The sequence below is a fragment of the Natator depressus genome, chromosome 1, assembly GCF_965152275.1.
Source record: "Natator depressus isolate rNatDep1 chromosome 1, rNatDep2.hap1, whole genome shotgun sequence".
Taxonomy (NCBI): Eukaryota; Metazoa; Chordata; order Testudines; family Cheloniidae; genus Natator; species Natator depressus.
Genome location: NC_134234.1, coordinates 158,291,406 through 158,316,497, shown reverse-complemented (window position 1 = coordinate 158,316,497; position 25,092 = coordinate 158,291,406). Strand labels below are relative to the sequence as shown.

Genomic DNA, 25,092 nt, shown 5'->3' with positions numbered 1-25,092 from the left:
AGGTCATTGCACCAGGACATTGTGTCCCTGGTGAAGATGATGGTTGTGAGAGTGTCTCTGAGTGAGTACAGCTGAAAAAGCTTCAAAGATCCTTTTATGTGTGGCTTTTATCTTTTTGTCTGCAGGGTGTTTTTTGGGAAGAAATCACTCAGCAGGAATTACCATTTCTTGTGCCAGGGATCCACCTGCACCATTAACCGTAGAAAGTGTAAAGAGTATCTTTGCATTCTAGGAACCGGGAGAATTACTCGGTTTGCCAGCTGAAGTTCTTCCCATTGTTGAGAGTTTCTTGCTCCTCCCAAATGACCTCCGTGACGCAAGATTGTAGAAGAATGATGACGTGTGTCTGTTTTGAATAGGAGGTATTTACTTTTAGATTTAGCTTGTTCAGATTTCTCTGACTGCTCCCCCAATCTTTATGATAGCTACCACCTTCTTCCCCATGTTTTCAAAGCTGCCTGGAGAAAGAAGGGAAGTTACTTAGCCTTCATAAATGGAGTTCTTAGAGATGTGTGGTCCCTATCTGTGTTTAGTTGCAGGTATGCATGCACTCCTTGTGCTTGAGACCAGCGAATTCTTGCAAGTAGTGTCTGTGCACACCTGCATCCTCTCTCCCCTACTACTTTGCACCAAAAAGTACAAGGGGCGGTGGGAACTGAGGCCTCTCCAGTTCCTCACCTCTTACTGTGTATCAGATGATCCAACAGAGCGGGGAAGGAGAGTGGGTAATGGAATACAGATGAGGACCACACATGTCGAAGAACTCTTCCCTTTGAGTGCTGGCCTCTCTGTATTCCACTGTGGATGACTGAAAGCAGTACTCAGAGGAGAATAAGGAGAGTGTAAGGATGCAGATGGTAAAGCTGTTCACACAACCACTGTCCAAAGCATGCATCAGCGTAGGCTTGGACTATGTCAAAATGTCTTGTAAATATGTAGATGGAACTCCGCTTTGCTGCTAGTTACTTCTTGAAGTGATACTACCAGAGCTGCCTTCACTCTTATAGAGAGAGCCCGTACACCATGTGAGGTAGGAAAGTGTGCCAGCTGATAAAGTAGGATACAGCCACATATCTATATGGAGATCCTCTGGGAGGAAACAGCTGGTCTTCGGGCTTGTTCTTCTATGGCAAACAAACTTAAGTGACTTTCTGATTGGTTTTGTTCTCTGTAGATAAAATGCCAGAGCTAGTCTCATGTCGACGAATGAAGTCGCTTCACTGGAGGCACAAGGCTTCAAGAAGAACACAGGTAAATAGACAATCTGGTTTATGTGAAATTTCAAAACTACACTGGGATGAATTTGCATATAGTCATAGAAATACCTTGTCTTTATACCATGAGGAGGGGCTGCCATTGGGTTCTCCAGCTTACCTACCCATCCGGATGAGGTAATGGAAATGAGGAATACAACCCTCATAGACAGGTGAAGTATCAAAGAGGTAGCCAGGGATTCGAAAGGTGACTTGGTAAGTGTTAAAGTACTAAATTATAGTGCCATTAAGGGGTTGGCAATTATTACCAATTATTACCAATTGGAAAGTTCTAATTAAGACCTTTAAGAACCTGGAGGTGAGTAAATATAGAGTAACCATCTGCTGGAGGGGGACACTCATTGGTTGCTTCCAGGTGAACCCATATCAAGCTAAGGAAGAAACCCATCTTGAGAATAAGGAGGTAATCCAAAATATCAGGAGACACATGGGGTGCTGGGCCTAGACAGAGAAATGCTTCCATTCGACAAGGTAACATTTTCTGGTTGAAACCCTTCTGCAATTAACAACAATGAGAGGGGTGGGGAGGGCTCCTGCCTCATACTGAGAAAGAGGGGCGATCAGCAGGTTACCTCAAGTGCCTATATACAAATGCACGAAGCCTGGGAAACAAGCAGGGAGAACTGGAAGTCCTGGCACAGTCAAGGAATTATGATGTGATTGGAACAACAGAGACTTGGTGGGATAACTCACATGACTGGAGTACTGTCATGGATGGATATAAGCTGTTCAGGAAGGGCAGAAAAGGTGGGGGAGTTGCACTGTACGTAAGAGAGCAGTATGACTGCTCAGAGCTCAAGTATGAAACTGCAGAAAAACCCGAGAGTCTCTGGATTAAGTTTAGAAGTGTGAGCAACAAGGGTGATGTCGTGGTGGGAGTCTACTATAGATCACCAGACCAGGGGGATGAGGTGGATGAGGCTTTCTTCCAGCAACTCGCGGAAGTTACTAGATCGCAGGCCCTGGTTCTCATGGGAGACTTCAATCACCCTGATATCTGCTGGGAGAGCAATACAGCGGTGCACAGGCAATCCAGGAAGTTTTTGGAAAATGTAGGGGACAATTTCCTGGTGCAAGTGCTGGAGGAACCAACTAGGGGCAGAGCTCTTCTTGACCTGCTGCTCTCAAACCGGGAAGAATTAGTAGGGGAAGCAAAAGTGGATGGGAACCTGGGAGGCAATGACCATGAAATGGTCGAGTTCAGGATCCTAACACAAGGAAGAAAGGAGAGCAGCAGAATACAGACCCTGGATTTCAGAAAAGCAGACTTTGACTCCCTCAGGGAACTGATGGGCAAGATCCCATGGGAGAATAACATGAGGGGGAAAGGAGTCCAGGAGAGCTGGCTGTATTTTAAAGAATCCTTATTGAGGTTACAGGGACAAACCATCCCGATGTGTAGAAAGAATAGTAAATATGGCAGGCGACCAGCTTGGCTTAACAGTGAAATCCTTGCTGATCTTAAATACAAAAAAGAAGCTTACAAGAAGTGGAAGATTGGACAAATGACCAGGGATGAGTATAAAAATCAGAAAAGGACCTAGGGGTTACAGTGGACAACAAGTTGGATATGAGTCAACAGTGTGCCCTTGTTGCCAAGAAGGCCAGTGGCATTTTGGGATGTATAAGTAGGGGCATTGCCAGCAGATCGAGGGACGTGATCGTTCCCTTCTATTCGACATTGGTGAGGCCTCATCTGGAGTACTGTGTCCAGTTTTAGGCCCCACATTACAAGAAGGATGTGGAAAAATTGGAAAGAGTCCAGCGGAGGGCAACAAAAGTGATTAGGGGACTGGAACACATGACTTATGAGGAGAGGCTGAGGGAACTGGGGATGTTTAGTCTTCAGAAGAGAAGAATGAGGGGGGATTTGATAGCTGCTTTCAACTACCTGAAAGGGGGTTCCAAAGAGGATGGCTCTAGACTGTTCTCAGTGGTAGCAGATGACAGAACAAGGAGTAATGGTCTCAAGTTGCAGTGGGGGAGATTTAGGTTGGATATTAGGAAAAACTTTTTCACTATGAGGGTGGTGAAACACTGGAATGTGTTACCTAGGGAGGTGGTGGAATCTCCTTCCCTAGAAGTTTTTAAGGTCAGGCTTGATGAAGCCCTGGCTGGGATGATTTAGTCAGGGATTGGTCCTGCTTTGAGCAGGGGGTTGGACTAGATGACCTCCTGAGGTCCCTTCCAACCCTGATATTCTATGATTCTATGATAATGGCTTGCACAGTTTTGGAACAGGAATGTTCTTGGTCTGATGCCCATCCAAATACTAAACCATGAAGTGAACAGCTTCCAGTTTGGGATGACTGACCCTGCTGTTCTTGATTCAAGAGTTCCAGGAAGGGATGAATGCTGATGAGTGGCTGGGCTAACGTATGCAGGAGACCTGGGAACCAGAACTGCCTGGGCCATTTGAGGACAAGGAGAATAACTCTTTCCGCCCTGTCGAATCTTTTGCAACACTCAAGGGAGCGGCAGGTTAGGAAGAAAGGCATAGTTCAAACGATTTGTCCAAGTGCATAGGAGAGCATCACCTCTGGAGAATTGGCCCTGAGCTCCCCCGGAAAAGTATGTGCTGCACTTTGTTTATCAGAGGTGAACAGATCCCAGGTAGGGGTTCCCTGCTGAGCAAAGATGTTCACCATTGAGCTGTGTAACCCCACCTGTGGCTGCTGGCAAAGTACCTACTGAGCCTGTCTGCCAGCAAATGTTGGGTTCTTGGTGGAATACACACACCAGTTCCATAAACTGTCCACTTCTATACACAGAGGAATGGATCTTGCTCCTCCCTGTTTGTTTATGCAGACTATAGTTGTCATATTGTCTAACGGTGCAAGAATGTGACGAGACCTGGATTACTGGTAATAACGCCCTGTATGCTTCTCGGATAGCTCTGAGTTCTGGGAGATTTACGTGCATTCTAGTTTCCTGAGGTGTCTAAGTATCCTGTGTTGTGTGACCATCGATGTGAGCCCCTGAACTTAACATGGAGATGTCTGTGATTCCCCAATCGGGTGTGGGGGAATAGGGAAGAAATGCCTATGCACACTGGTGTGGAATCTTTCCACCAAGTTAGAGAGGCCCTTTTCTCAGTGGGGAATGTCACTAGAGCATTTCTGCAGTTTGTGCTCAGCGTATATATAGATCAAAGTCCAGCCTTCAGGCAGCAGAGGTAGAGTTTGGTGAACAGTGTTACGTAAGTCCAGGAGAGTAAGGAAAATCTAGACTGCTGTCTATGGGTTGTGCATAACCTGGTTTATCAGGTTGCCCATGGCTTGGAAACTGCTGATAGGGACACAAGCCCTTGCTCCGAGTCTGAGGTCAGACTAAGCTCTTATGAAAGCTATAGTCTGGGTCTGAGCAAGGGTAGATTTTTGCATGTTTACAGAGATCCCCATGAATGTGGAACAGCCCTGTCTGAGTTGTGATGCTACTACAGAAAACACTTTCATAAAAACTCTGGATGTAGTTGCTAGACTGTATTGACAGTGGTCAGGATCTAACACAAAACTGAAGAATCTTCTGTGAGAAGGGTGAAAATCCACATGAAAATATGCATCTTTCGTATCGAGAGCTGTAAACCACATCTTTTTCTAAGGACATTATCATCAATGCCAGCGTAACCATGCAGACTTTTAGCTTTTGATTAAAAAAAAAAACACGTTGCTGCAAGTCGAGCATGGGTCTCCACCCTCCTCCTAGCAGAACTTTTAAAACTACGAACAATACTAACTACATATAAAACTTTGAAATATTTAGAGGAAAACATTGAAAAGGATCAGTTCCAGACACTGGAGATTCCCACTCAGGCCATACGGCTGTAAGGAGGAACTGGAGAGGTGTTGGTCTGCACTGTTCCTTATACCTTCGGCATGGAACATAAGGAGAGAGGGGGCCCAGGCATGGACCAATAGATGCTACTTCCAAGAATTCTCTGGTCTCATGTGCGTGGAGCGCATGCATACCCACAGTACAATACACATAAGGACCAACACTCAAAGAACTATGAATTACCATTCCGATTATATTGAAATATGAGCACAGGGGCACCAAACCCATTCTCCCTCACCCAAACAGGCTGAATAGAAAATAGGAGGCCCTGCCAAGAATATGGACAGGTTCCCTGATAATAGTGATAATTCCCCTTCTAAAAGATACAGAAAAGCACCCCAGATCGTCATTGTCCTCCACCAGCTCCAGCTTTTCTCAAAAACTTAAGGCTGCAGAACATAACTAAATCAGAAAAGCAAAAGAGGATTTTGAGGCCATTAGGGCATCTAATCTGACCTGCTATTTAACACAGGCTGTAGCATTTCAACCAGTAGCCCCTGTAATGAACTTAATAACCTGTTTGCTTAAAGCATATCTTCCATAAGCCATCCAAGTCTTGATCTGAAGACTTTGAGATGAGTATCTACCACTTTCCTTCATAGTTTGTTCCAGTAGTTAATCACCCTCACTTTTAAAGGTTGTGATTTCTAATTTGAATGGATCTGAAACTTCCAGCCACTGGTTCTCATGTCTTTCCCTGCTAAAGAGCCCTTTAGTAACCGTTATTTTCTTCTCATGAAAATAATCATACCCTATAGTTGCCTCTTGATTTTTTTGACAAGCTAAACCAATTAAACTTAAGTCTCACTCTAAAGCTTTTTTTTTTTTTTATTGTTCTTTTCTGCACCGTCTCCAATTTTTCAACGTTCTTTTTAAAATGTGGCCATCAGAACTAGGCAGTATTTCAATATTGGTCTTACCGGTGCCATAGACAGAAGTAAAGTCACCTCCCTCCTACTACTCACTACTCTATTTATACACCCAAAGATTGCATTAGCCCAGGGGTTGGCAAACTTTTTGGCCCGAGGGCCACAATGGGGTATAGAAATTGTATGGTGGGTCATAAATGCTCACAAAATTGGGGTTGGGTGCGGGAGGGGGTGAGGGCTCTGGCTGGGGATGTGGGCTCCAGAGTGGGGCCAGAAATGAGTTCAGGGTGCAGGTGGGGGCATGGGGTGCAAGGGGAGTGAGGGCTCTGGCTTGGGGTACAGGCTCTGGGGTGAGGCTGAGTTTGGTGCAGGAGGGTGCTCTGGGCTGGGATCAACGGGTTTGGAGGGCAGAAGGGAAATCAGGGCTGGGGCAGGGGGGTGCGGCATGGGGGGAGGCTCAAGGATGCAGGCTCTGGGCAGTGCTTACGCCTGAAGTGGCCCCCAGAAGCAGTAGCATGTCCCCTCTCCAGCTCCTGTGTGGAGGTACCGTCCCTGCAGCTCCCATTGGCCACAGTTCCCGGCCAATGCGAATTGTGGGGGTGGCACTTGGGGCAGGGGAAGCATGCAGAGTGGAGCCCCTTGGCTGCCCCTACATGTAGGAGCCGGAGGAGGCCATGCCACTGCTTTGGGGAACTGCACGGAGTGGCTCACGACCCTGCTCCCCAGATGGAGTGCCGGAGTAGGGCAAGCCCCAGACCCCGCTCCCCAACGGGAGCTCGAGGGCCAGATTAAAATGGCTGTCGGGTTGTAGTTTGCCCACCCCTACATTAGCCCCTTTTGCCACAGCATCATATTCAGAGTTCATATTGACTTGTCTATCCACCATGACCCCCTACTGTAGATCCTTTTTAGTCATTGTTGTCCAGGATACAGTCCCCGTTCCTGTAAGTATGACCTACATATTTGTTCCTATCTGTATGACCTTGCATTTGATTGTATTAAAATGCATTTTGTTTTAATGGGCTCAGCTTACCAAGCAATCCAGATCACTTTATGACTGCCCCATCACAATCATTTACAATTCTAATCTGTAAAAAGGAGTACTTGTGGCACCTTAGAGACTAACAAATCTATTTGAGCATAAGCTTTCGTGAGCTACAGATGCTCAAATAAATTTGTTAGTCTTTAAGGTGCCACAAGTACTCCTTTTCTTTTTGTGAATACAGACTAACATGGCTGCTACTCTGAAACTCTAATCTGTGTCATCCACAAGTTTTAAGCAGCAATGATTTTATATTTACTTCTTTATCATTAATCAAAATATTGAACAGATCCCCGAGGAACCACCCTGGTAACACACCCATTCAATAATTACTTTTTAAGATCTGTCAATTAGAGAGTTTTCAATCCATTTAACATGTCCATTATTTATATTGTACAGTGCTATTTTTAATCAGAATGTTGTGTACTAACTCAAAATATACTTCTGTGCATTTATCTTTACCAACCAAATTTGTAATCTCATCAAAAAGTGAATTTTTTTTTAATACCACCAATGTACATAAAACTGTGTTGACTGACATTAACTGTATTCTTCTCCTTTCATTCTTTATTGAATCCCTGTCAGCTTTTCTATTTTGGCTGGGATTGACGTCAGAATCACCTGCCTGTAATTACTTGGGCCATCCTGCTTGCCCTTTTTTTAATACTGGCACATTAGCACTCTGCTAGTCTTCTGGCGTTTGCCCAGTACTCCAAGTTTTAATAAGAATTAACATCCTTAAGTAAGAGATCTCCTCGGTCAACTTTTTTTTAGCACTTTTGAATGCAAATTATTTGGGCATGCTGACTTTGAAACGTTTATCCCTAGTTTATCCCTGTTTAACATCCCCCTTAGTAACAAATGCAGGCGTGGATCCTTGTAAAAGCTCCGAGGTTTTGTTTTGTTTTTTGTTTTTTTTTCTTAAAAAAGAAGAGTCAGACAGCAGGCCAGAATTCTGCAACTTTTCCACTCTGGCATGGATTAAAACCAGGAGGAGGGGGAAATGTGGGGATTTATGTCTAATAAACCCCAAACCCTATTAGGTGAGGAGGGCCAACTTGTTGAGCCCCGTCTTTTCAGAGAGGTTATGGAAGACATCTCAGCGGGCAGGGAGTAATATGTCCTAGCTTGCCCTCCAGACTGACAATTTAAGATCCGTGGTAGTGAGCAGCTATGTCAGAACTCTTCTGCTGCTTCTCCTCTTAGCACTTCTTGGGTTTTTGGCCTACTCTTCCATAATGAGGGACCACATAGGAAAAATGGGGAGGCTCTTCCCTTTGAAGGAACACAACCCTGCCCCAAAACATGCCTTAGAAACTAGTATTTTAAAAATAAAATAGGATTGTTGAACAGCCACTTGGTCTCCAGAGGCAGGGCCGAGCCCTGTGGACAAGACTTAATTGTCTCCTATGCTTGAAGAAAGAGGCACCACCCCAATGTCTCAGATTGGGGATCCAGAAAAAGCAGTATTTATTTTCTCTGTTGATATACATGTTTCTTTCATCACTATTTTAATATTAAAGTATACAAGTAGCAACAGAACTAGATTGAAGTTCCCCCCCAACGTCTGGATTCATAATAGATGTTCCATCTTACAGTCGATCTTGTTTTATCCAATGAATAATGAAGAACAGAGTTGCAGCCTAGTGCCTCTCCTTTCACAAGGAACCTGCCAGCCAGAAATATTCCACAGGGTAGGTGGAAGTAGCCTATTGTGGAGTACAGTGTGTTGCTGCTCTGGGCAGGGGCATCCATAAATGTATCAGTTAATGCTTGCTGTTGACAACAGGGTATGCTCTAAATGGATTTGGAGGTAGAGTGGAAGCTGAGCACTTCCCCTATAACACACACTATGGCCCAAAGGGGGGTGTAGCACATGGGCTCGTATTAGCTGGGTCCACCTCCAAACACATTCCTACACATTGTGGACAATTCTATTGCTTGCCCAAGCAGCACTTTCAACAACATTTTCTTCTGCCCACAACTTGACGCAGAACAGGATGGACTGCTGTTCCTCACTCTCCCTCCCCCTCCACTTCTCCCCCACACTTTCCAAGCCCAGAGTTGTAAATGCTGCAACTCTCTTGCAATTGCTGAGTAACATCAATAAAGCCTTCAGCAGTGCAGGGAGTTGTTTTCTGAGAATGGAGTTACAACTTAAAATAGTGAAAAATAGCCTTGTAGTTTACCTACAAATGATGATTGTGAAAGAATAATTGTTTGACTTTGGGAGAAAGGGGTGGAAGATTGCTAAATAAGAATCAGCAGACATAATTCCATTTACCTTTTAAATGTTTATCCTCCTGTTGTAACCAGAACCCTCTACTACCTGCCTGTACATAGTAAACTGAAATAGCACCCAGGAGCATATGATAACATAGAATAAAATATTATTTTCTCCCAGTGATTAGGGTGTGTGTAAGAGAATGATTGTCAAATATTGTAAATGTGTAGCATGAACAATGCAAGTTGACTTATGAAAGATTGTACTTTAGAAAAGCCAATTTTTCCCCTCTCATGCACAGAATGAGAGCCCTTTGAATGCATCAATGGGCAGAGTTTGTCCCCAACCATTTAGGCTTGTTTTATGAACGTATAATTATATTTGTATACTTCCTTTGAAAGTACTGTATTTGAACTTTAAAAGATCTGTTTAAATCTAGGCCTAAACAAAAATTACACACCAAGGTTGAAAATAAAAATCCTAACAGACCCACTTAATTTATACTTCAATTAGATGGCAAGAATTCTGAGGCTCCCTTATATCCTCAAGGGTTTACTCCAGGACTCCAAATTATTACACTTCAAAAACCACTAATTACCAGCCCAACCAACCAACCACTGAACAATGCAGCCAATTAATTTTCAGATAAAGCAAACATTTATCCCTTCTGACAAGGGCATTTCTAAAGTACTAGACACAAAACACTTAAAACAGCGAACAATCTCAATAGACAATCTGGTTCATACTTTGGCATCTTTGCTCTGCTTAAAAAATCCGAGACAAAGAAAGATCAACAATTTAAACCCACAAACGTCTACAAAAATATACTGAATTAAGAGCTATATTCAAATCAGAAAAGGAACAAAATATTAGGGCACAAATGGTATAAACTAGATTTCCATTAGGCTTAATACAGACTAGCTGTGCCTGTTCCTGATCCTATGGGAGCACCGAGCAAAGGACGGCTCCTCTCCCTCACAACTAGCCAAGGAAGATCAGGAAATGTGGGAGGAAAGGGGGAGAAAAGTTGAAACCAAACACCAGTTACAGCTCTGGCTTCAGTAATGGTGCAGACTGAAGCAGTCTGGGGACCCAACTTTTGCCAACTTGCTGTGGTTCTCAAGGAATGATCTGCCAGCTAAAACAGCCGGAGTCTAATATTCCAGCCAATTTCCCACCCCTCAAACATGTCCTTCTCCACCCTCAATGCAGGTGGTTAGTTATAGAACTTGGAGAGAGATGTAGGATACACCTGTGCCATATGCCCACGGGGGACAACCCCCACAGTGGGGGAATCCCCAGGAGTGGACTTATGGATGGCTTCCACTACCTTTGTACCACCAGAACAGTGCAAAGAGCAGAAACATGGTAGAGAAATTATTGCAGTCCCTTGACCTTACTGAAATAGTATTTTTGATTCTTAAGCCCTAAAGATTAGACAGCACGGATCTATGGCAGCAAAGTGAAGGGTTAAATGTTGATAGCAAAACAATTAGATTTGAACTAACGGAATGAATTTTGGGTATGAAGGGGCACCACTGAAAATAAAACTGTCATTAAGAAAAGTCTTTATGCTATCAGATTCATGAACATCTTTCTTCCTGAGATTCTTACTGCACTGCAACATATCAAGCCACTGACAAGGATTTAAATACCACTCCTTGAACACTTTGCAAATTGCACCAGATACTGATGCAGAACTACATATTTTAGTTTGAAAAATGTACATTAATCTCATTAACAATTGTCCAACTCCCTTTCCCTTGTATGTTATAATAAGTTGAAATTATTTTTGTTCTCAACAATGGCAACTTAAACATCAGCATGTAGATGTTGTATGACGACAATCAGAATTTGGTGTGGTTTATCAACAACCTAACAATGAGGCACTTTTAAGGTAAAAAGTTTAAATTTAAAGAAGCAGGTGGGCAACTGTAGCAAACATCTGAAATAATATTCTGAGCCTCAAACTTTTCACCCATTTAAAAGATAAACAAGTTTTAAATACACAAGTTTTAAAAAATACACAGCACATGTTTCTTTTCATATTTTATAAACATAAACACACACAAACCCTTAGGCCCAAGAGTTCACCTGCATTTCGTGGTCTCAAATTTACAGCATGGAAGTCACATATTAAAAATGACAGTACCACCTGTCTGCAAAACCCTATTTTTACCAATACCATTTTTTAAAAATTGGTAAATATATATTTTCCATTACTAGTTGGTTCAGGTTGTGTATTTTCAATAGTGGTAGCACTGTACATTTGAAAAGCTGTACTAATTCGTTATTAATGTAATATTCATTTATTATTTCTGATGTTTGTAATGTCATCATTCACCACTATTTTTATAATGTACAGTAATATTTGCAAGTCTGTTACTGTTGAATGAGATTTCATACATTAAGAGGTGTTAAAATCAGCTGTTCTTGAATGCACTTATATTGTAAGGCCCAGGTAGTAGCACATTGCAGCACCCAAAATAATACTCAACATACTGCTATTAACCTGTTGCCAGGTGTTTAACTTTTTTTAAACTCTTGTTATATGTAGTAAAATACCAGTAAAGACAAAATTTTGCCCCTATAATGAGGCACATTTTGGCATCTGTGCTAAATGCTGCTGCATGGGCAGGCAAGTGCAAGTCAAAATATGAAAAGGAGAGTCATGATTTGACGTTAATAACTTTTTCATAGAAAAATATAAATATATTCCCTGAAATATAGGACAAAGAAGAGCCAGCATTCATCATGAATCCTAGCACTATTACCATAAAAAAAGCGGACTGGCTTTTCCTCTTAAGGTTATGTTCCACAATCTATGTCATCTAGACCTCTATCATCATCATCACCACCACCATCATCATATCTCACAGTCCTTCTACCCCCATTTCTAGTTCTTATTTTAGAACGTCGATTTGCTCTTTTATATTTGGTGTAGTCCACATCGTCAGAGTCATTTTCTTGATTAAGTTTAGAGCGTTTTGTTCGCTGGGGCCTTCTGGAAGGCTTAGATACATTTGAATTTTTACCTTTTCTAATTACTTTGGTTTTTCTTTTTCTTTTCCTCTTTTTTGTTTTTGTGGCATTCCTATAGCTACTGTTACTAGAATCAGTTTCAGATTCTAAATTGGAAGAGCAATTTGAACTGGCACCAGGTCCAGATTTTCCAATCTTTGCAGTCCCAGAAGGATCAGTCCGCTGGCACACAGAACTTCTTCCACCTTCCTGCTCTCCTGTTTCAGACTCTGTGTCCTTTACGGCACTCAAGCATTTTGCTTTTCTGAAAGACATCCTGGCCTTTTGACCGGTCACCTCCTTGGTTTTTTTACCTTTGTACTTGCCTGATTCAGAACCTGCCTCATCCTCAGAGTTGCTCACTGCATGATGTTTGCATGTAAAAGTCGACTGGTCAGAAGCTTTCTTACTGCTCCCATCCTCTGATTTACGGCTTTTGGAGTCGTCCTCTGAAAATTCCACTGCAGAATTTTTCACTTTAAGAGACGCAGCACGGACAGTTCTGTGTGGCTGCTTATGGTCATTACTATGCCTGTTCTTTTGTGTCATCTTTGTCTCTTTTTCAGATTCAGATTTTCCCCTTTCAGACTCTCTAATATATTTTCTTCTAACAGTAGCTGAATTAGGCTGAGAAAGTGTTTTACTGTTGGTATGTTGCTCTTTTACTTTTTCACTTTCAGACTTGAAAGTGGCACCTACCTTAGAGCTGTCCCTTAGCCTTTTCTTGGATGCAGCAGACACAGTCCGGTGAGGCAGTTTTCTATTCTTTTTTTCAGTGCACGCACTTTCTGAGCTGGAGAGCTCTTCCTTTATATCACTCATTATCTTAATTTTATTAGCAGCCAAAGTAGCACTTCTGCATGGAGTTTTTTTTCTAGTTACAGTTTTGGCATTTAATGTCTCACTAGAAAACTCTGTATATTTTTTGTAGTCATTCATATATGTCCTGCTCCTGAGCACTTTTGTATTTTGTCCAATCTCCTCAGAGGTTGATTCTACAAAATAAAGATTTAAAAGTTCCTTTAAATAAACTTACATTTCTATTAAAATCATATAGTTTACTCGGTACAAGCTTTACTACTAATGCTGAAATACACAAATTAAAGTACAGGTTATGCACTTCTCAGTGATGTGCAGTTTACGTTGGGTAATTATTTAAAATAAGATCAGCAATGGACATCCTTTTAACTTTCAACGTTGTGCTTTTGTTTGAGATAAAAGGACAGGAAGCGACATTCTTTGCTCACAATGACAGTCAGTCAAAAAAATCACTACTTACCTTCAAGAAGGGGAATGATTTCCAGATTCTAAAATATCTATGAGTAGTGTTAAAACTATCATTCTATTGCAAAGAAGTCTCTAAAAGAAATTACACATTTATGAACCTGTAATAAATTTTGTTCTGCTAATGCAGAGGCAGCCATTCAGAAAGCAAAGAAAGTACAAATTCTATTACCAGAAGAATTTTAATATTTTATGCAGTTGATAAATGATCAGGGAAGTAAAAGAATTTTTTCAACCCAGATCTGGACTGTGGAACTTACTCCCACAAGAGTAATGATCACAGGCAGTAACGCTTTCAGAACTGAACACATACCTCATTTCTTCAGAATAGCTCTCCCTTAAATTCTTCACACAGAGACACGAGGTCTTATAAACTCATAATTAGGGCCCTACCAAATTCACAGCCATGAAAAACATGTTATGGACTGTGAAATCTGGTCTCCCCCCATGAAATCTGGTCTTTTGTGTGCTTTTACCTTATACAATACAGATTTCACAGAGGAGATCAGCGTTTCTCAAATTGGGAGTCCTGACCTAAAAGGGAGTTGCAGGGGGGTTGCAAAATTATTTTAGGGAGGGTCACGGTATTGCCACCCTTACATCTGTGCTGCCTTCAGAGCTGGGTGGCCGGAAAGTGGCAGCTGTTGGCCGGGCACCCAGCTCTGAAGGCAGCGCCCTGCCAGCAGCAGCGTAGAAGGAAGGGTGGCACTACCATACCATGGCCACCCTTACTTTTGCACTGCTGCCTTCAGAGCTGCGTGGCCAGAGAGTGGCGGCTGCTGGCCAAGGGCCCAGCTCTGCAGGCAGCAGTGTAGAAGGGTGGCAATACCATACCATACCATGCCATCCTTATTTCTGTGCTGCTGCTGGTGGTGGCTCTGTCTTCAGAGCTGGGCTCCCAGCCAGCAGCTGCCTCTCTCCAGCTGCCCAGTTCTGAAGGCATTGCTGCTGCCAGCAGCAGCGCAGAATTCAGGGTAGCAGTACTGCAACCTCCCCTACAATAACCTTGCTAACCCCCCTCCCCTCCACACAACTTCTTTTTGGGTCAGGACCCCCACAATGACAATAATGTGAAATTTCAGATTTAAATAGCTGAAATCATGAAATTTACAATTTTAAAAATTTTGAAATTAACCAAAATGAACCATGAATTTGGTAGGGCCCTACTTACAATGCTATTTATTCTACAGACTGTGAAGCAAGAAAGACAAAATCTCTCTCTATTTTCATAGATGACCGGTGCTCAGATACTACACAGTGACAGGGAACAGAAAGGCCAAAAACCAAAAAATCTTCCTTTTGAGACACAAAACAGGCAGGGATGGGGTGGAATGTGAAAAAACTGACAACAGAAAGTACAAAACTAGTAAAGAAATGTTAATTTTCCAAAAAGATAACTTAATTATGTTATAATTAATGTAATTAAATATAAAAGTACTTGATAGTATCTAATGTTCTCTGACATGTCATGATGTGTCTTTAAAACCTAGTTTGTTTAATTTCTTTAGATATTAAAAGAATAATATATCCAGGAAACAGGGGGGGACTGTGCTGCACTGATGGATTCCATGGTAGGATTGGATCACTGTTTATAGATTTGGTTTAATGAAATTCCATAAAACTGTATTAAGACTGTATATTTTATTACTGTAATTACAATACCACCTACAATCCACAGAGATTAAAAACAGAAAAAACTTTTGGAAAAAAAGCTTTTTAGGTTATCTGTATATCACAAAGCAGCAAATAAGGACAAACCCCTTTTTACCCTTCTCAGATGGTCAGAAATGTATCTTTAATACATTTGATATTGCTCTGTGGATGAATCTTTTTTTAAAAAAAGATTTCTAATTTAGCCTTTGATCAGAAAGCATGTTATTACCAGAGCCCTACAAATCCACAGATATCTGCTTTATATATGCGGCGATCCATATCTGTAGACCATTTTTGCGGATCATGGATTGGATGCGGATACAACTTTTCTATCTGCAAATCTGCGGATATCCACTTTATATTCACGGACCATTTTTGTAGATTGGATGTGGATACAAATTTTGAATCTGCGTAGGGCTCTAGTTATTAGGTGCTTCATAGTCTAGTGAACATACATTCTCAGTAAATATTGGGTGTTCAAAACAAAACAACTTTATAAAATATTGTGGTGAAAATTATATACAATAGCAAGGTTGACACTATACATTTTGGTTTCATGTTTTTTCACAATAATGTATTGGCAAATTTTCAATTTTCTGAAAAAGTGAAATTTGAAAAACACAAATTCATGGAAAGCACTACAAAAGTGCTAGGTGGTGATACTTTATTAATCTTACTCCATTTAATCAGAACATCTGCTGGACGACCTGTTGTCTCCATTAAGAACTCTTGAGTAAGAGCATACACTAATTTTTATTAGTAAAGCCGCTGCTGTCAGAGGAACTGCAGAACCTGTTGTCTCTGGACAAGCCCATCTAGGAGTTGAATGGAAGGCATTGTCTACAATGAGACAAGGACTACGTCTGCTGCCTGCCTAGTGCCAGGAGCTGCACTGGTGGCAATATGTAGTGGCATGGAAAGAGCCAATATAACATATCAGAACAGAAACTACTGAAGTTCTCACACTGCATGTATCACAGCCATAACAGGACTGAAAGCTATTTCAAGAGACACCTAAAAAAATGTGGTGTAGGCAGAATTGTCCTTATTAAGTATTGTTATTTAGTATTACTAAGCTTAATTAGTTCCCTGGGAGATGTCCCAATTAAATGTAAATGCCCCCCAAAAATGTCTCCCCTCACACAAGCCAATCAAAGGAGTATATACAATAAATCTCCTACTGCAGTTGCTAGAATTACCATAAATGGTGGTGCTGCCAGGACAACCAGAAATGCGGGACTTTGGAAGCACTGACCCAATACTGCAAAGTGATTTGTGATGCCATGATTTTGGCTGTGCAGACAAGTACCCTGAAGATCCAGAGAACAGTGTTTGCCTGAATCACCAATTTCATCCTGATGCTTGATGTTCCAAAGAAAGAGTTCATCTTCTTCCAGTCTAGAACAGGACAGGTAGGGACTATAAAATGTTGACACCTCCCCTTCACCCCATCACTGATCTGTGCACTCTAACAGTGATAAACTTGAGAACATCCTTAATTCTTTGGTTTTGGAAAATCTGGAGCAAAGTGACTAAACAAAATAGCTGCAGTGCTTTGAAATGAATCATCATATAAACCTCATTCTACTGTGTCCAGTTAGAGCTGAGTGAAATTTTTTTGGTAAATTGAAAATTCAATGGAAAATGTTTTTTCAGGGCACTAAAACTGTGAATTTGGGTCAAATTAGCCTAAGTTTCAGCAGAAACCAATGCAGCCTGTTCAGAGTGGAGCTGCATACTAATTTAAACTATCACAATTATATTATGACAGCCTTACATTTGTCATATTGGCTGCCTATTGAGGAGCAGAATGGTTTAAAGCGGACACCCATCAACTTAAAATAATTACATTACTGTCTGAGTAATCCCCCAAATTACTATAAATGAAAAAATGAGAAAATAAATTTCCCATTTTTAGTTTTCCTTTGCATATTTACACTAAAATATTGCCAAGATTTAGTTTCACTTTTTCCTCTACATAAAAGAATAGTTTCTCCTGTATGTGTGGAATTTTCTACACAGCAATAGAGGAGATAAAAACATTTTAAAGACAGGAAAATTATAAAAGCACAGAAATGGCAGTTGTCCTCCTGGGCAGATGTGGTGCCTAAGGATATTTGCAACTCACATTTGAAATGTGCTAGTCGGTGTCTCTTTAAATCAGCTCTATTGGTTTTTGAAGCCCTTAAGGATGCTGGCTCTGAATACATTTTGATTCCACATCTTTAGCTTTGTACCATGATGCACGTGTTTTTACATACTACTCTCAACACAGATCTTATCACATCCAAGATCAGCAGTTGATTATGCTTCAGCTGTGGTGAGCCCCATGCAGCACAGAACTCTTTCCATCCCTTCTCATTTTATTAAGAACACCTTTGCTTTTCTAGAAGTTTCAGAACATTCATGTTGCCTGACACATACTATCTTGTCTTTCAGTCTTTCCTTTAAAATTAGATGCCCTCATTTAATTGCTTATATTTTAAGAGGGCAGTATTTTATTGCTTAAAGGGACACCAATTTAAACAAACAAACCATAACACAATGTCAGCAATCACACTGCTCTATTTTATCAGCACTTCAATGCGTTGGCTGCTGTATCTGGGGAGTGAGGAGTACTATATAAAGTATAATTATTTCATGACAAGTATGGCCACCTTCAAAAAAAAGCAAGACATCAAGAAGCTCTATGGATAAACTATCTCTCAGATTAAAATCCTTCATAATTTACTATATTAATTAGATGCATCCCTCAGGTTTGGCATTAACAGATGTGGCCCTCACGGCTGGAAAGGTTTTGCACCATTGATCCAGTATTAGAAAACCTGTATTTATCGTTGCCAGTTTGATCTAGCTGTTAAAAACCGATTATTGCTTTGTAAAGAAAAAACATTAAAAATAAACCGACACATTTTAACTCGGGAATTGTATAATTTTTTTTTTTGAAGGATTAGCACTCTTTCATTAAGAGAGGAGACAATGATTCATATTTGAATTTTTGCTCTATTTAAGATATCAGAAACTGGAAGACATATTAACATTTTGAATCCAAGAACATAAAAGTACAATACATTGAGAGCTACAATTTAACCAGAGAGTAATGGGAAAAAAAGGGATATAAACCAGATTTTCTTCAAGCTGCAGAAGATGACAGATAGGTTAAAACATCCACCTTTCATACTAATGGCAAAACAATTCCCCCTCCCGCCCCAGAAAAAAAAAAAATCAAAGCTCAATGCTGGCTGATCTATTTTGGCACTTTTCACATTTATCATGGTTAACAACTTTCCCACAGAAGTTTAAGAAAAAAATCTTTAACTGATCACCTTTGAACAGATAGCATTTTGCAGCTCTTTTTCTTTTAAAAGGAAATACATAAAGTCTTAAGTCAGGAAAATTTTCCTTGGTGTTTATATCACTTCTCTTTCCTTTCTACCCAAAATATATAAATTCAAATTGGATGTAATATTTTATATAAAAATTAAAGATTCCCTTTTACAATATTAAAAAAACTCTTCAAAGAATTTGAAAAATAATTTTTCATGTCTCCAAAAATAGTAAGTTATATAGTGGATTCAAATATTTTCTACTTACAAAACAAGTTTCAGATAAGAGCCATTTAATACCAAAAAATTACTGAAGGGTGCTGAAAATAAAGCCAATACTTTTAAAAAATATTAACTGAACGGAAATAAGTATCTATGGCAATGCAGCTACATATAAAGTTTAATGGGCAATCAAGGGCTCAGTGACTGTTTTGTTGCTGATCATCTACTCTACCTGCCATTCTTATATATTTAATTGATGTTAGAAATCACTTGGTGTATTTGGCAGAAATTAATAAGTGTTTAGATCTTAATAGGTCAAAAAATTATTTCTTGTGGGAAATTGCCAAGATAGCAGAATTAGTCACAAAACACCTTAGATAACTTTCTTCCTGAGATTCTCACCCCATGTAAACATATACCCATATGTCACAAAAATATATCAAAACTATCTGCCGAAGAAGGCATACAATACTCATTTTAAAGTGTGACAATAAGTTATGTGGCAATCAAGAAAAATGTAGGTCAGTTTGCAAGAACGAAATGGCAACATTTTGACAAGTTTGTGTTAGAAACACAGTGATGACCCAACTCCATATCCTCCCCCCTCATATTTGGTAGTTTGAAGAAATTATTTTGGTTGAATTAATAGCTGGAAAAGGGTAACTTTAACATGAAGATTTTAACTTATTATAATGCAGTTAAGGCAGGTCATCTTTCCTCAGCTGTCAAGTTAGAGGTGGAAAATAACTCTGGGCCCCATTTTTTTTACAGTGGGGTATGCAATGTAGTAACCCTCTCTTCAAGCCCACGCCCTGGCAAGATGGGCAGAGTAGTTTAATGTTATCTTTTGTGTTTTCATTCTTAATCATGTTTGGTGTCAAGCAAACAAAAAAAAAGTAGTTTTTAGAAGTTGAGTAAAGTAGTACATGGGCATGTTACTTTAAATTCAACAACAATTTTGAGACTAGAAAAAGGGGGAAGAGTACTGCAGCTATAAGACAGATATAATTTATGCAAAGGTACAATATAGGCTAACAAAATATGAATATAAAATATTAAATTCTTACTTTTCCTTTATTCAGTTTACTATCTGGTGAATTATTTACCATTGCTAGCTACAGTATTATTTCATCCAGGATCTTAGAGTTACTGTAAAAACATGCCTCTGTTTCCCCCACACTCCTATTCAACCTACTGATTGCTACATGAAGTTGAAAATATATGTAGGGTGCTAACCACGAGTAAAGCTATATATGTTCTGGCTTCACAAAGCGCAGACCTCTCCAGTGAAAAGACTGGTCCTTCTGCAGTATAGTTAAAAATGCACTCTGCAAAAAGGAGATGAAAGAGAGATATTATATTTTTCTAAAGAGTATGTATACAAGTTCCATGTACCACAACTCCATATGCTAGATTCAATCCCCTTTACTGGGGATTACAAGTCATGAGAATTCTCCAAGCCCTAAAACTAGTTGTAGTCCCTATGAGGATGGTATAGATGCCTCCCACTTACAATAGAACAAAAAGAGCAAGTAAAAAAAAAAAAAAATACTCGCCCAATTGCTTCTGTTGCAATATTTGTGGGAATTCTCTAAAGTAAGGTCTGCTAGGGCACTTGGGATGTTCTTTCTTTACTTTTTGCAATCTTTTTTTGGGAGGTTGCGGGTGGGGGGGGGGGAGGGAGAAGATGGAGATAAGGTAGTTAGAGCAGTTTTTGGGACTAATGTCTCTATCTCCCTAACATCTTTGGAATAGTTAGGAAAAGAGAATATGCAGACTGTAAAGAGTCTTTAAAGTTGGCTCAGCTATGAAAGAACCACCAATCTCCTAAAAGAGGAAGTTGTAGCGACACACTAGATATGGCCCAGTGAATCGCAATGTCATTCTGATGAGCCAAGTTGTCAAAAAAATGCCCAAACTGGAATTACATCTCATTTAGCACATGGAAGTGTATATGAAAGAAAGATGAGAAATGGAGAAGAATAAACTCGAGAATAGGTTGAAACTGCAAAAGCAAAATTAGGCTAATGAACATTTCTATGAGACCATAACTTTGGGCTATTCATTATCAACTGTCTGCCAATGAGATGCTGCACATAAGAAAATCTCTTAAGGACCATAAGAGTGACTTAACACTTTGGCTGAACACACGAAAAATCAAATATCCCATGAAATCTGGAGAAACAGATATAGGGGACATCACTGTATCTGTTGGACAAAAAGCTTTATCATCTTAAAAAATTTACGCCAATAGTAAGAACAGGAGTGCATGCAGACACCAAATAAATACCAGAATATTGCTATCCTGGACACACTATGTTTTCACCTTAAAAAAAAAAAAAGGTAGCAAAACTGCCATCAAAACAAAAATTAAAATAAATAATTTTGCAGATTCCAATTTACCTCATGGAAGCAACACTGTATTAAAAAACAACACCTTTCAGTCAAATAATAAAAATTATTTAAATTTAAATTAATGGCTCTTATGTATTCAACTGCATTAACAAAGCAAATAATTTGGAAAAATAAAAATAGTTCTCTACTTTGTAAAGTAACTGTTACTTTACTCATGTCGTCAAGATCAACAGGACTAATTATAAGACTTATTATAAAACTAGGTTACTGTTAGATGAAGTCTTTAGAATAAGGAACAGGTGCTAGAACAGTCCACTTTGAGATTCTGAAATTTCTAAAACTGTATGCCATCAATTTTCTCATACAGCACCGATCCTCAATATTGTGCTAGCAACATACAGGCCAGTGTTCAACTGGTTTTAAAAACTGTTACTCTGAGCAGTAACATTCCAGTCTCCACTGAAATACTGCCCCAAAATGAAACATTTTTGGTATCAGTTGCTACATACTGCTACATGGACCAGCAAATGCAATCTGAAATACGACAAGGATAGTCACAGGATTAAGTTTTTCACAGAAAAATATAAATGTTTTCCCTGAATCTCATGACAAAGAACAGCTACCATTCATCATGAATTCTAATATTACCACAAAAGCGGAATAGATTTCCCTCCATTATGTTCTGTAATCTCCCAGTTGGAACACACTGTCTAAATCTCTATCATCATATCTTGCAGTCTTTCTACCCTGATTTCTAGTTCTGATTTTAGAGCGTTGAGGAGCTCTTTCATATTCTGTATAGTCCAAATCCTCCCAGTCATTATTATCCATATTAATCCTACGTCGTTTCCTCTGTCTAGACAATATCATAGATTTAGATGCATTAGCTTTAAAATTTTTACCTTTTCTAATGACTTTTGTTTTTCCTTTCCTTTTCCTTTTTTTTGTGTTTGTGGCATTGCTAAAGTTACTGCTATTGGAATCAGTATCAAATTCTAAATTAGATGAGCAATTGAAACTGGCATCAGGTCCAGATTTTGAGCTCCCTGCAATTCCAGAAGGTCCCATTCTCTCTGACACAGATCGTCTTCCATTCTCCCTCACTTCTGTTTCAGACTCTGCTGTGTTCTTCAAGTCACTCAAGGCTTTTGCTTTTTTGAAAAGAGCTGCAGACTTTTGACTGGTCATCTTCTTAATTCTTCTACCATTCCACCTGCCTGACAAAGAATCTGCCTCATCCTCAGAGTTGCTCACAGCATGTTGTGTGTGTGCAGAAGTTGACTGGTCGGACATCTTTTGACTACTCCCATCCCCTGACTTATGGCTTTTGGAGTCCTGCTCTGAGAATTCTACTGTGGGATTTTTAATTTTAGGAGATGCAGCACAGACTGTCCTGTGTGGTTGTTTATGGCCATTGCTTTGCCTATTCTTTGGTGCCATTTGTGCACCTATTTCAGAATCTGAACTTTTATCTTCAGATTCACTAATATATTTTCTTCTAGCACATGAACTAGCCTGTGAAAGCGTTTTCTGTTTAATATACTGTTCTTTTAGTTCTTTTTCACTTTCAGACTTTAAACCTGTGTCATCTTCAAAGCCATCCAATAACAATTTCCTGGCTGCAGCAGAGGCACTGCGGTGGGGCAGTTTTCTGTTCTTGCTTCCAATGCCAACACTTTCTGAGCTGGAGATCTCTTCCTCCACATCACTCATTAGTCTTAATTTACTGGCAGCCACAGTTGCACTTCTACGTGGAATTCTTCTACGACCATCATCTTTGTCATTCACTATTTTGTAAGCCCCCTTTGAATATTCTGAGTCACTCCCATAGAACCTTTTCCTGGTAGCTCTTCTGCTATGACCATTCTCTTGAGAGAAAGATCCTATAATATAAAAAATAAAAATGATTTAAATATTTGTTAAATTAAAAATGATAAATTTATGACAAATTTTAAAACAGAACAAGAAAAATTTATATTTTAGTACTAACAATGTACAAACCCAAACAGCACTGGAGAACAGCTCACACTGTGTGTTTAGTAAGGTGATAAAAACACCTGTATTTTTATTTTATAATAGCAAGGGTAATTCAAACATATTACATGTTATATTCGGTGGAGAGCAATTAAGGTTTTGGCCAACTATATCATCATTCCACCTATGATTTTTTATGTTCTCTGAATTACATGCCCTGAAAAGTCCATCTCCTCACCCCCATTTTAAGAATGCACCTGCAAGAAAAAATAGTATTTGTTTTGTTGCAGTTTGGTTGATCTGTTCTTGGCAAAAGACCAGATATGGGACAAGGGCCATTCAAAGATGGCTTTCAAACACCTTTGCATTCCCCTAATCCTTGGGCCATCAAGGGACTAGGTGAGTCCCCAGTGCATGAGCACAACTCCAGGTTGCTCTTCTTATTCCTGGCTCTCCATGGCTCCAAATGCCTATCCAATAGCCAGGAATCACTGGAGCCCATCCTGGATATGTGCCTTTCCCTCTGACATGTTCTGTGCTGTGGCAGCGTAGGTGGTGCTACAACAGTTTTAGGTGACCTGGAGATGTGCTGAGACAAGGGTAATCCTTTTACTAACTTTGGTCAGCTGGTTTTATACTTGCTTTGACCCAGAGTGATGCAAAACCATCCGAATGAATCAGAGCCCTAAAAAATTACCATATCATCTGTGGCAACAGAAAGCTGTGGGCGACCACCGTATTAAGTCTGTTAAATAAAAGCCCCAAAATTAAAACAAAGGAATTAAGAAATGAATCTAAAAAGTAGAAAAAAATTCATACTACTAGTATTCTAGAACTCCAAAAACTTGTTTTATTTAATCCAAAAAATCCACAAAATGCCTAATTCAGATTTGACGAGGAAGATGTAATGATAAAAGGACATTATATCTGGTCAACTTCAGCCCAAACTTTGTTTGCAAATATATGCTTTTACCAAACCTATAAGCAAAGGAAATATTTCCATGTTTTAAAAAACCCCAAACGATTAAGTCATTTTTGTAGCAATAATTATTTTACATTTACGAAAGATACTGTATGATTAGTTAGGAAGTGCTAGCTGACATCAGGGTCTGACTGCATTTTATAGAAAATGTAAGTTAAAGCAACATTAAGGCTGCCTACGAAGCACTCAGTCAGGACATGCCAAACTAAAGGTTAACTTTTTTCACAGGGCCCCATCTTCATTTAGTGAGCAGGTAGAGTCTGCAGTGGACCAGGCAGGGATTCAACATTTATTTATAACTTACTTCTTAGAAGCAAAAAGGAATAGTGTACACAATATAAAATGCTAGCTGTCAACAAAAAAAGATTTTCTCTATGCAAATACATTTAATTTAAAAATACAAATATTTAATAAGTTTTTCTCAGTTAAATGAGTACACATCTCTGGCTCACTTGCTGCTGTACACAAATCCAACCTACATATTGAGGGCCAAATATTATTTTATTCAAATTCATTTTTTCATATATTCATGTAAATTCAGAGTAGAGTTAATTGATTTCAGCTGATTTACTCCTAATTTACACCATTGTAAATGCAAACAATTTGGGCTAGAATACAGGAACCTGCAGGAAATCTATGGAAAAAATAGTAAGTGATCATCAGGGATCCTAGCTTTCCCGTGATAAAAAAAGAAAACTGTCCGATAAAAAAACCCAAAAATCTGTTTTTTTCAATGAGTAAAATGAAAGGCTGAACTTTTTCCCTAGCCACAATATAGAGTGGAACCCCATTTATCTGACCTAATTGGGGCCAAGGCCAGCTCAGATCATCTAAAATTTGGATAACCCAGAGAATGGGCAAAGAGCTTCAGCTGTGAGCCCCACTGCCTGAGGCTGACAACTGACAGCACCAATTTGGTTAATATGGAGAGCCAGATAATGGAGGCTCACATAAATGGGGTTCTACTATATATATATATATATGTTATTTTTTCACAAAATGTAAAAACTAAAGATTCTCTGTAAAAATGCA

General features: G+C 39.7%; 1 protein-coding gene across 2 annotated transcripts in view; it reads right to left on the bottom strand.

Moving 5' to 3' along the window:
- Positions 1 to 293: 293 nt before the first annotated feature.
- Positions 294 to 25,092, bottom strand: part of BRWD1 (bromodomain and WD repeat domain containing 1) — a 120,498-nt gene continuing 95,699 nt past the window's right edge. Inside the window, exons 41-43 of one of the 2 annotated variants that reach the window (XM_074969907.1) lie at positions 22,007 to 22,987; positions 12,018 to 13,259; positions 294 to 346 (exon numbers count right to left, since the gene is read on the bottom strand). In XM_074969907.1, coding sequence (XP_074826008.1) covers positions 12,052 to 13,259; positions 22,007 to 22,987 — 2,189 coding nt within the window. In that variant the 3' untranslated portion in view covers positions 294 to 346; positions 12,018 to 12,051. Of the gene's footprint in view, positions 347 to 11,265; positions 13,260 to 22,006; positions 22,988 to 25,092 lie in introns of those variants that run through there. The other variant, XM_074969899.1, reaches the window with a different exon arrangement.